Here is a 13,145-nt window from a genome sequence, read left to right as displayed (position 1 = left end):
ATAATGTGGTTGAGCAGAACAGGTACATGGTCACTTTCCTTCCTACCTTGATGGCAAGATGAGTGGCCGCTCAAGGTGGGCAAGAAAGTCTACTTCATGTCACATCACTCAACTTTGAGATACCATGTTGTGGAACCCTCCACTGAAAGTTTGTGATAACTGTATGGGAAAATACCTATGGTCTGTCTGTCTGTCATTGATGAGAAACCAGTCAATAAAGGGAAATGTAGACATTTCAGCTGAGCAATTTTTTGATGAAATTTCTTTTACTTTACAATAAGTTGGGAGAGTCGCAATTACTCTCAGTATTAAACCTCTCTTGCTAAATGTGGACACATTACAGATATTCACTATACAGTAAAACACTGTTGTCTTGTATTTTAGGGAATAAAATCAAGAATAAGAATGAAGAATAAGGACAAGGCAAAAAGGCAAAGCTATGTCTATATATATTTTCACTTTTTTTTGTCAAAAACTCAATCATGAAAAAAATTGCTTGTTTAGTTTAAGACCCATTTGGCAACAAGGCAAAGCAATCAATTACAGAAAACACAAGTGAGTCCAAAAATTCACCTGCAATTTCTGCAATCAATTGCCTTTCTTGGATGGGAAAAGCTTTATGGATTTGGCTGTCTACACTTTTTAGTTAGAGAGGAAAGGTATTATATGAACATCAGTTTATTACACAGAGGAATATAAACTGGAAGGGAGAGCAATTCAACAATCTACACAAAAGCTGAGAATGAGATGAGAATGGAGTTCATCACAGGTCACCAGAAGGGAACTCTCTTGACCTTTATTAACTTGTATAGGATGTTTAGGGGTATACCGTATATACTCGCGTATAAGCCGAGTTTTTCAGCACCCAAAATGTGCTGAAAAACTCGACCTCGGCTTATACGCGGGTCATACGCCAATCCCTCACCGGATCCCTCACCTCCCTCTCCCATATATACTCCGTATATACGCCAATCCCTCACCGGATCCCTCACCTCCCTCTCCCATAGCGCATCAGGACTCTGTGACTGACTGTCACGATCGCCGCCCGGAGCAGGTCCAGGAGCTCCGGGCGGCGCGTCCTTCCCTGCCGGCGTCCTTCCAAAATGGCGGCGCCCATGGCCGCCACGTGGGTAGAGGCGCCGGCGCCGCTACCCACGTGGCGGCCATGGGCGCCGCCATTTTGGGAGCGACGCCAGCAGGGAAGGACGCGCCGCCCGGAGCTCCTGGACCTGCTCCGGGCGGCGATCGTGACAGTCAGTCACAGAGTCCTGATGCGCTATGGGAGAGGGAGGTGAGGGATCCGGTGAGGGATTGGCGTATATACGGAGTATATACGGTATTTGAAAGAAAATAACCCCTACTTTCAGCACCTGGGTGTGTCATTAGTAACTCCTCACTTCATTGATATTCATAGGCTCACAAAATGGGGTGTGGGGACCAGGGCCCTTTTGTATAAAGTGTTGTGTTATTTCCCAGCACCCACTGCTAGCCCTGTATTCTATATGGATTATCTTCTCCCTACAGGAACCAGCATGGGCAGCACCAACTGCTAAACAGGGGCTTATTTATAATAATGGGATTATTGGACCCCCTTCCCCCATCCAGGCCATATTCTCCTAGAAGAGTTTGTGACCAAAATAAGCAGAGGAATTTCAAAGCTCTTGCTGCGGACTGTAAACATTTACATGTGTCCTGCACACTGTTGGGGCCGCAGAAGGAGCCTCGTATGTAGTTGCTGCATCTTTCCATCTCTCTGCCCCTGGTTGAGTTATAAGTTATTTTACTGTGACTGGTGTGCTTACAATTTTTTTTTTTTAAACTGTGGGCAGGCCTACCTTTCATTGTTATTCAGTGGGTGCAGGTACAGATTGATTTTCAATCAGCCCCTAGGCTTATACACGAGTCAATAAATTTTTCCAGTTTTCTTAGGTAAATTAGGTACCTCGGCTTATACACGGGTCGGCTTATACACGAGTATATACGGTAATTATTAAAAAGAGCAAATATGCTTTACACTTAATTTCCAAGTAAATAGAGTGCTGTGAAATTTCCCACTGGTGAACTGTGGGAATATACTATGAAATAATAATACAAGCCAAAACTTTCACTTTTTTGAACTTCTGTTCATTCATAATGTGAGCATTAATATGAATATAATCCTCTAGACAGAAAATCTGTTCAATTTACAAGTGTTACAAGTTTGTCAATAGCTTTAGTTACTTAGTTACATAATGAAATCAGGTTGAAAAAAGTCCATCATGTTCAACCCCGCCAAATGAAAACCCAGCATCCATACACACACCCCTCCATACTTTCACATAAATTATATATAACCATATCTATACTAACTATAGAGTTTAGTATTACAATAGCCTTTGATATTATGTCTGTCCAAAAAAAACATCCAAGCCATTCTTAAAGGCATTAACTGAATCAGCCATCACATCATCACCCGGCAGTGCATTCCACAACCTCACTGTCCCGACTGTGAAGAACCACCTACATTGCTTCAAATGAAATTTATTTTTTTCTAGTCTAAAGGGGTGGCCTCTTTTATGGTGATCCACTTTATGGGTAAAAAGGTCCCCTGCTATTTGTCTATAATGTCCTCTAATGTACTTGTAAAGTGTAATCATGTCCCCTCGCAAGTGCCTTTTTCCAGCAAACAACCCTAACCTTGACAGTCTACCCTCATAATTTAAGTCTTCCATCCCTCTAACCAGTTTAGCTGCACGTCTCTGCACTCTCTCCAGGTCATTTATATCCCTCTTAAGCACTGGAGTCCAAAACTGCACTGCATACTCCAGATGAGGCCTTACCAGGGACCTATATATATAATTATGTTTTCATCCCTTGAGTTAATGCCCTTTTTTATGCAAAACAGAACTTTATTTGCTTTAGCAGCCACAGAATGACACTGCCCAGAATTAGACAACTTGTTATCTACAAAAACCCCTCTATCCTTCTCATTTAAGGAAACTCCCAACACACTGCCATTAAGTGTATAACTTGCATTTATATTTTTTTTGCCAAAAGTGCAACCTTGCATTTATCAACATTGAACCTCATTTTCCAGTTTGCTGCCCAGTTTCCCAGTTTAGACAAATCAGTCTGCAAAGTGGCAGCATCCTGCATGGAACCTATAGTTCTGCACAATTTAGTATCATCTGCAAAAATAGAAACAGTACTTTCAATGCCCACCTCCAGGTCATTAATAAACATGTTGAAAAGCAAGGGACCTAGTACAGAGCCCCGCGGTACTCAACTAACAACACTAATTAGAAAATGATGCATTTACCACCACTCTTTGTAGTCTATCTTTTAGCCAGTTCTCTATCCAGGTACAAATACTATGTTCCAGGCCAACATTCCTTAATTAAACCAGTAACCTTTTGTGTGGCACTGTATCAAATGCTTGATGCCACTGACATCCCAGAATCAAGGTCCCTGCTTACCTTCATAAAAAGAAATGTAGTAAGTCTGGCAAGATCGATTACGCATAAAATCATGCTGACACACACTCATAGTATTATGATTTTCTATAAAGTCCAGTATCTTATCCTTTATTAACCCTTCAAAAAGCTTTCCTACCACTGATGTCAGACTAACTGGCCTATAGTTTTGAGGCTGAGAACGGAATCCTTTTTTGAATAGAGGCACCACATTAGCAATTTGCCAGTCTCACTGCACTATGCCAGACCTCAATGAATCCTGAAAAATTAAGTAAAGAGGTTTGGCAATCACAGAGCTAAGCTTGCTAAGTACCCTGGGATGAGTACCATCTGGCCCCGGACCTTTGTTTATCTTAACATGTTCTAGTCTCTTTTGAATTTCCTCATGTGTGAACCATGCATCATTAGTTGTATTACTAGAATTGGGACTATTAAGAAGGAAACCTTCATTAACTGGTTCCTCGTTTGTGTAGACAGACGAAAAATATGAGTTCAGAATCTGCGCTTTTATTTTGTTTTCATCAACCAGCTGACCCCCTCTGATACTAAAGGTCCCACCCCTTCCTGTTTAATTTTTTTACTATTAACATATTTTAAAAATAATTTTGGATTATTTTTACTGCTTGCTGTAATATCCTTTTGCATATCAATTTTAGCTTGCCTTATAGCTTCTTTGTATGATTTATTGGCTCCTTGTACCTTATAAATGATTCAACTGTCCCAGCTAACTTGAAAGCCTTAAAAGCACGTCTTTTCTTTACCCACCTCAACACCAACACTTCTATTTAACCAAAAAGGTTTTGCTTTGCAACGACATTCCTTGCTTACAAAAATATGAACAATTAAGTAAGGTCCAGGAGTCTCAAAATATTTGTAAAGTAGTACAAAAAAGCTTTATTGCATCTTGTATAAAAAATAAACTTTACTTAATTCTATCATATTTTGGGGTATCGGAGTAGTGCCAGCTCTATTTTTCTGGTTTTGCAAGCATTTTCTCCCCCTGCTGAGGGCGGGGGGCTTGAGCACCCGGACCCCATATGGAAAGCGGTAAGCTTCCTTAAATACTTTTTCAATGTCTATGCTTTTTATTATTTTGTTCAATATTGGATCACAGCTACGTGGATTCAGGCCACATCAACGAGCCAATGCAGTCATCACCCTGATGAGATTTTTAAACCTGTCCGATTGATAATCGGAGGATTTTAGGCCAGATCAGTCTGGTAGACTTGTTGTAGTGCCCTATAGACAGCAAGATATGCTGCCAACTTGGTTTTGGAATCTGCCCATGGCCACCGTAACATTGCATTTTAACAAGTAAAACAATAACCTTCAGAGATGGACATGGCACAGCACCTCCTCTTCTTATGATAAAACTGATTGGAACAATTTGATTTTCTCCATGGCTGAAATCCACAAGGGCACACTTTGAACTTACACTTCTTACCAGAGTTCCTACAAAAACAAATACAAACACACAGCATCAGACACAAGGAAAACATTTTTTTTTTTTTGTGCAGTATAAATGGGTAAGTATATTTAATTACTTTAAGTAAATTATAAACCTGTATTTTGAAAGTTCTTTACTACGAAAACCTTTTTTTACATGAGCTCATTCAGTTGGGGTTTTGTAAAAAAGTGCCTAAACAGTATTTGATCTACCAAAAATATGTATAAATTAATTTTTTATACAGATATACCTGATTTCACAGAAAGGACTACAAACTATGAACATATGTCTGCAGACTCTGGGACCAGTTCCCCACCCCACAGTGCAATTCAACCCCTACTCACCTTGTTCCTTTGTGAAGCAATGGATTCTGGGACTTCCTTCTGTTTACCATAGCGGATAGTGCATAGATTCTCTGGAAAGCAGGGGGAACTTCAAGTCCCAGAATCCATCATGCCATAACGAACAAGGTGAGGAGGGGTTGCATTACACTGTGAGCCTAAGGGGGGGTGGGGAACTGGTTTATTGGTGTTTCATGGTTTTCTTTACTTACACACAGGTATATCTGTTTAAAACATCCATTTGTATTTATTTTGGAAGGTCAAATGGTGTTTATGTAACCTTTTCCATAAGTGCAACTGAAAGAGCTCTCTCTCTCTAAAGAGCAGATTAAGGGAAGATTATAGAGCCTTTATGCACCTACAGTATGTTCACCATATGCCTACATCCTGCTCGGCAGTTTGCAACATTACCTGAGCTGTATAATAAGGAATGCTATATGGGTCATCTTTAAATTCATAGCACTCTGCCTTCACCTGAACAACTGACAGACATAATTCTGAAAGTGTAGTAGGCCTGCAGTGAAGACAGGATGATTACTGCTGGCACTTGCCAACTGCAGCTAAATGAGAACCTGATGACTTGGACATCTAATGCATTCAGTGGTAAATGCAAGTTTTACTTTAGTAATTATAGTCATAGGTATGTATATAAGTGTTCCATAACAAAACTTCAAACAAGACTTTGGTACCTTGATAATAAAATCCATCAATGTCCGATCTTGCGATGACTTTTTGACCTCTCAGTGCATCAAATGTTTGTTTTTTTATCTTTTTGGGCATTTGCTTCTTTTTTTCCTCATTACTCTGTAAATTAGTGTATTTAAATTATTATAATACAACTTCACTGTTATTTTACATTAACATACATTGTTAGTTCACTGATCTGTAATAGTGGCAACAAAAGAAAAAGCATGTTATTGAAAGCAGAGAATTTACAGTAGATGAATTTTAAAAAGCACTGTAATAAATTAAGGCTGTTCACTTAGAAAGACCTAACAAAACCAATCTGTGCTGTCTGAAGTTTACCTGATACTATTTTTACAATACAACTCTTTATCTCTGTGAACCAAAATGCATTTGTCAATGTTAGCAGTACAGTCTATGTATTTGCAAAGGTAGGACTTTTTAGTGAACCCTAAGGTGAGAATCATTTATCAATGAATTGCAATATGTTCAGGAATGACCTTGAAATACAAATATACAATAACTATGATAATGTTTTATTATCATCAGTTTCAAAAAAGCTTAAAGAAAAAATAAGCATAAAAGCTAAAAGTGTAGACGTATTTAAAGAAGCAACTGAAAGTTAATAATATATTAGGGGTCAAGTACTATTGGACTTTACAGATGCCTTTCATGAGGGGCAGAGAGAGACATGTAGGCATTCAGATGCACACGCTAGGGAGCAGCATAGGAAGATATGAGATACTGCCTTCTCCTTCAAAAATTAGTGGACCTCTAAAATAAAGCAAATAATCCAGGCACCCCTAGAGTTTTGTATCTCAGTAACAAAAAGACTACATAAAAAATGAAAAGCTATCTGTATGTGAGGTATGGACTCTACTACCTTGGGAGATTAATATAAAATAAATGCACAACAAGAAAAAAAAATTACATTTTTGGTTCCTGTAAAAAGGCTATAAAAAACAAAAAATTTTAAGACCGTAAAAAAAGCATCATCAAGGCAACTTTTTAGCAGCTACTTGAAATTTGGAGGGATTTTGGATGTAAGTTGGAGTAAAGATAAGCGGTTATGTATAAGGGGGCAGTGTATATAAATAAAGTTATAAAAAACAGTTTGCGATATGCTATGTTTCTAGTAACACGTAGAAATAAAGAAGCCAATAATATGTAGTAATCTGATGTTTGAAAACAACATCTGACTTACTGCTATGGGTACGTATACCTGGAGCAAACTTTAAACCTGTTAAGTAGTATTAATTTTACCCTCAAGTATGTAATATCTGTCACATTAAAAAACTCTTATGTTTGATGGCTTCATGACAATATTAGTCCAACATTGTCTGTAAGTATCTTATAGCCCATACAGAACCACACAGCCCACAACCATCCTGATGGAAACCTATAAAAAGAAATAGTGGTGGTTGCTCTTTCCAACAGCAAAAGCTGTTGACTTCATTTTTGGAAGGCAGGAGTAGAGGTGATGTATGCAATATCACTGTAAGATGACATTCAATTATCAATAAAAGATTTTTTGCTTTACATATGTATCCCAATTTGCTGCTGCATCTGGGGTAGTAATAAATACAATGACTCTAGGTCTGGATTAGAGAAATCAGATTTGTGATAATGGGCCAAGAACAGATCTAGCAGTATGAAGGAAGGGCACCTATGGGTCTGTGCCTAGGGTGCAGCCCTAAGGTGCTTAAAATCCACCCACCCTGGACTTGCAGCTAAATTCATTTTAGTGGGAACTGTATGCAAAGATAAAAAGACAAAGTAACAGTGATAAGAAAAAATGTTGAAAAAGACAGAAAAAAAAGAACATTTTAAAAATGCATGCTCAGGTGCAGTGCTCAATAATGGAAACAACAACTTTGCTCCAATGCACACTTGTACTGCTTTCATGTTCTGCCTATGCACCTATTCAGCCTGCCCTGATAAACTGAGTTAAAAAAAAAAGTCATAACAGAAAAAATAAAGCCTGCTTTCAGGAGGTGATACTTCCAGGGTTACTTTAGCAAGTTGAGTCAATGCTATTGCTGTTATTGTGCACTGGAAGTGATGCCACTCACACACAAATGAACAAAAACATTATGAACTACAACTTTCATACAATTTACCACAGTGGATGCTAGTTGGGAAAAAAAGACTGCATTGTGGTCCAAAAACATGATTATTTTGGTCTGAATGTTGCACTTTACATTAAGTATTACTTTGGTAAATGAGCCCTGAAATGTTTAACATTTCACACCATAACCTTACAAGGAGTAATTAACTGACAGGTCATGAGTCTATGAAAGAAATTCTATTTTCTGGCATTCAAAGCATAACCGATGTACATGAGAATTACCAGTTCTTTTGATGCATTGTCTTTTATAGCTTCCTGAAGAAGACAGGTCTGATTGAAATACATTTTTGCAGTGTTTATTTCATCTTCCAGCAGAGTTACATCTTCAGATGTTATCGGCCAGCCTAGCCTGTCTAATGCTTGTAACAAAGCCTCTTTGTTTTCCATGTATGAGACTGGAATATCGCTCTGAAACCTGTAGGTAAAGATAAATGTATGAGCATTTCTATATAATTTATATCTACCTGCAACTGCTGTGTGATCTCTCCAACAGTAGCCAGTACTGTATGTGAAGAAAAAAAACACCTCATTTGTATGGATATATTTAGGTTTGTGACTTATTATTCAGAACGCTCTGAAAATTGGTACTGGCATTTCCCATAGAGTACAATATAAACAATTCTTAATTTTTACTGATTTTGTTTTTTTTCTGTAATAAGACAGAAGACATTTTCAAATATTATCACAATTCTATGCTGATGACTAGACAATACAACTGGTCTAACCTTTTAAATGGTACAGCATCAACATATGTGCCAACATGGCAGAACCACAGTTTTCCAGGACCCCTTTTCTCTGTGTTGCACTGCAGGTTCACTGAAAACATATGTGACAAGGCCAGCTCTTAAAGGAGAAGGAAAGGTTTGAATCCTCAATGGCTAGGAATCTTAAGTATTGTGAGAAGAGTATATTTTACTCACTGCAATGCTCCATGGGTCAGTTTTAGCCTTCAATCTCTTCCTTATGGATGCATAATTCCTTAACTTGGTCGACATACTGTAAGACTGAATGTAATTGCTGCTACAAATCTTGCACATGAGCATTGGACCCTAGCCCCTGAAAAAATTCATAGTGGTGGAAACAAAGACGGTTGTCACAAGTGCTGTCAAACAGAGCATATAGGATGCATATAGGTGGCTATAAGTTATATACTGTATATATGAATTGTCTAGTCATCAGCATAGAATTGTGATAATATTTTAAAATGTCTTCTGTCTTATTACAAAAAATTACAACTGTTTATATTGTACCCTATGGGAAATGCTAGAACCATATTTCGGAGCATTCTGTATAAGTCACAAACCTTAATATATCCATTCAAATAAGGTGTATTTTTCTTCACATACAATACTGGCTGCTCTGTTGGAGAGATCACACAGTAGTTGCAGGTAGATATATATATATATATATATATATATATATATATATATATATATATATATATATATATATATATATTTATGTATTTAAATAACTTACTTGTCTCTTTCCTCCTGTGATAATGCTCTCCAAATAACTAGATTTAGGCGCCTGGCAAATGACACAAACATTGGATTGAATACATTTTAGTTGATTAGCATAAGGCAAGATAAACAAATAGATTACACAGTTGAAATGATAGCTAGAATAATTTACATTCCAAAGGCACCACATCATATCACATGCATGAAATTAGCATCTACCCACTGAGATGAGTAATTTATTAGGCTCTGAATTCTTCATGCTAAATCAGTATCCTCTGTCAGTTTAGTCATTATACCAAAGTCACATGGGATAACTCTTGGAAATCACTACCTTCTTCTGAAACACTGTTCAATGAAGGTTCATGAATGTTCAAAATACAATATAAGATGGCTGAATTTAAGACAAACTGGCTGCTATGTCAGTTACAGCATTTAAATCATATACCAGTTTAGGAAACCAGAATATATTGTACATGGATTTTAACAAATAGTTTTATAAGGGAACTACAGAACTACAGAATGAACAAACTCTTAAGTAACTCTTTAAGTGACGCATAATGCACCATGGCACAATATTAAAAACAGCTTAATAAAAAAGGACTGATATTAATCTCAGTGGAGCAACAGGGTGGGACATGGTGACTCATATGGACCATTAAAAGGGGCCACCACACTTCCGATTTCTATCAACCATTTTTAGCACTTTGACAAATGTTTTTCAATAAAAAATACCTACCATAACTACCACAATAAATGAAAACCCAAAAGGAGCTAATTCTGGATTTTGTAGACAAGTAATACATGAAGAGCCACTATAACTTACTTTTATGTTTTCCAATTGCCAGCATTAAGAAGTTAGTGACTACTATGATAGAAGTCACTAACTTCTTAATGCTGGCAATTGGAAAACATAAAAGTAAGTTATAGTGGAAAAAATAATTTCTGTTTTTAAGAAAAAGCATATATTTTTATTAAATTTTTTAAATATTTCCATAACCAGCGTCCGTTCAGCACATCTATTTGTTATTTATTAGTAACTCTGGTTATGACAGGGTAGTAGGTAATTATGTTTATCGTGTTTATTTTTCTTCATGATTTTATGTAGAACACAATTGAATAACATATTCAATCATGAAATAAAATGATTCATATACCACTGTATATTCACCCTGTAATCATCTCAAGACCCTCAGCCAGAAACACTGGAAAAGAGAGGTCAGTAACATCCTTGCTGCTCCTTTTGTATTTCTCTTGCCAAACAAATTTGAAACATCTGACATACATAAAACTGGACATCCCCCCAAGCCCAGTGTGGGAGCAGATGATCAACTGAGTGTCTGCCCAAACATACCAGGTAACACCAATGCAGTTTAAGATGCCTGTAATACATTTCTGATATCCATGCTTTGTAGATTTTTTATTTTGAAATCCATCATAGCAATTACACATGTGCCATCAAAGCCTACACCCCCCAACACTGCAGTCTCTACCATGCACCAAACTTTTATCCAGCACTAGGTGCAGATCACAGCTGGATCAGAGAAAGAAGTGGTTGCTGAATGAGCAATACCAAAGGCCATACTCTTGTGTGGCCATACATGGGCCAATAAAATCTGCTGACAGACAGCTTATTAACCCGCGTGTGTGTGATCTCTATGTTTATGGTCATGTTTACAGCTCTGCACTCCGTTGTCTGGTCCCTGTATTACTTCAACAATCACACAACAGAAATAATAATCTGTAAATTCCTACTCACTGTAAGAGAGCTTCTGTCTATTGACATAAAGCACTGTTATACTCTACTCATCCTCGGCTACCAAAACATAACACTGGGTAGTGCACATTATAAGGTGATAGTGGTTATATAAGATGAGGAAAGAAACTCATACAGTAATTTCAGCTCAGTTAAGCTTATGAAGCCTGGTAGTGGTCCAAGACCAACCAATTACTTCATGTCTCAAGCATCTGATAATCGAGGTTTATTGCCTACCTGGTTGCACAGAGGAAACCCACAAGGGTTAGCTTCTAAAAGCAACTGTATTGGGGCACACAGGGGTTGCTTTATGCACATATCTGGGGTTACTTCCATTGGAAACAACCTGAAAGCATACTATGAAGATGGCAGATGATGCCATACTTGACATTTGAAATAATTTTCAGATGGATTGAGCCAACACAAAATCAGCGAGTGAGGTGAATCGCAGAAACTGTAGTCATGGAAGGGCATACAATCTTGAAAGCCCTCACAAAGTGAAACATAAGGAAAACAGAATTCATGAGCAACTTCAAGAATATCCACACTCTCATTTTACAATTGATCCACAAATGGCCTTCAAAAATCATCATATTCCCTCAACATGTGAGTTTTGTAAAAATGTAATTCACACATATATTAAATATTACAAATCCCTCCCCTAATATGGACAAAATCAACTTAAAATGACAACAAATATATTCAATTGATGGCAATAATCAAGAACCACACCTTTCATAAATTGAAACTGCCTTTTCCAGCTTTTGTTGGTATTCCTCCAGGTTCACAGCTTGGGGATTCACTAACAAAACATGCTTCCTGTCTCCACTAATATGGGCCAAAGGTAATATCTGAAACAAATAGAGTAGGTTATTGTTTACAGTTTTATAATGCTTTTATAATATTGCTTTGATGCTTAAAGGTGTAAAGTTTGTTCCACGTCTAGTAACCCCTAACAAGCAATGAGCAGACAGCATTTGCTTATTTTTTTTAACCTGAAAAAGTATGTTTTGACCAAAGAAAATGAACTATAAAACTTGAATTTACGTGGAAAACACAACTCAAACCTTAATAAATCTGCCCCTTAATGCTAGAATTGTGATTTCCAGTTTTGATCTCTATTATTACTTTAAGGGGCAGATTTATCAAAATGTGAGATTTGAGCTCAGTACAGAAAAACTCACACACTTTCTATTCAATCCTATGGGATTTTTAGAATCATATTTATCATTGGGTGAAAGGTGGAGGCCTATTTATCAAAGGTCAGGTTTTAGAGATTTCTGAAACCACACTAAACTCACAAACTCAAACTACGAATGCCATGATATTTGTTACTAAAAGTTCAGAATAAAAAAGGTAGTAATGGATATTTACACTAAACAATGTGTTAAAAAAAGGAATATCTAAAAAAACCTCTAAAAATTCAGATTGATTTAAAATAGTCCAATAGAATCAGAGCAGCTCCCATTGACTCTAGGACCTCAACAACTTTTACCAGGCAAAGTTTTGTATTAGTGGTTTTCGTGGTTTTTACAAAAGGCAAGAGGAATATTTATGAACAGCATGTCATGGAAATACTGTGATAACTTGTGGACCAATCACAGACCATGCTTTTAAACACCCAAATGTGATCTCAGATGCCCTCCTGACACAACTCCAGCTAAGGTGCTGAGATGGGAAGTCTATAGGCCACAAGGTTACACCGCAGGTCCATAAACTGAATCTCATTAAAAGATAGAACAGGGAAAATGTACAACTTCTGTGAAAAACAGACCTTAACTGGCCAAATAATTCCTATTATCCCTAGGCTGTGCATTATAAGATAAACACATCTGCATTTACAGTTTACTGTCTGTGTATAATTAACTAATGTGATA

At 37.3% G+C, this 13,145-nt stretch overlaps 1 protein-coding gene across 1 annotated transcript in view; it reads right to left on the bottom strand.

Moving 5' to 3' along the window:
- Nucleotides 1–13,145, bottom strand: part of vwa3b.L (von Willebrand factor A domain containing 3B L homeolog) — a 68,685-nt gene that overhangs the window by 31,376 nt on the left and 24,164 nt on the right. Inside the window, exons 20-24 of the mRNA XM_018247113.2 lie at nucleotides 12,001–12,119; nucleotides 9,532–9,582; nucleotides 8,275–8,467; nucleotides 5,930–6,044; nucleotides 4,780–4,904 (exon numbers count right to left, since the gene is read on the bottom strand). Of these exons, the coding sequence (XP_018102602.1) occupies nucleotides 4,780–4,904; nucleotides 5,930–6,044; nucleotides 8,275–8,467; nucleotides 9,532–9,582; nucleotides 12,001–12,119 (603 nt within the window). The remainder of the gene's footprint in view (nucleotides 1–4,779; nucleotides 4,905–5,929; nucleotides 6,045–8,274; nucleotides 8,468–9,531; nucleotides 9,583–12,000; nucleotides 12,120–13,145) is intronic.

Source organism: Xenopus laevis, chromosome 2L (assembly GCF_017654675.1).
Source record: "Xenopus laevis strain J_2021 chromosome 2L, Xenopus_laevis_v10.1, whole genome shotgun sequence".
NCBI lineage: Eukaryota > Metazoa > Chordata > Amphibia > Anura > Pipidae > Xenopus > Xenopus laevis.
Note: the sequence above shows the minus strand (reverse complement) of the source record. Positions and strands in the feature narration are given on the sequence as shown.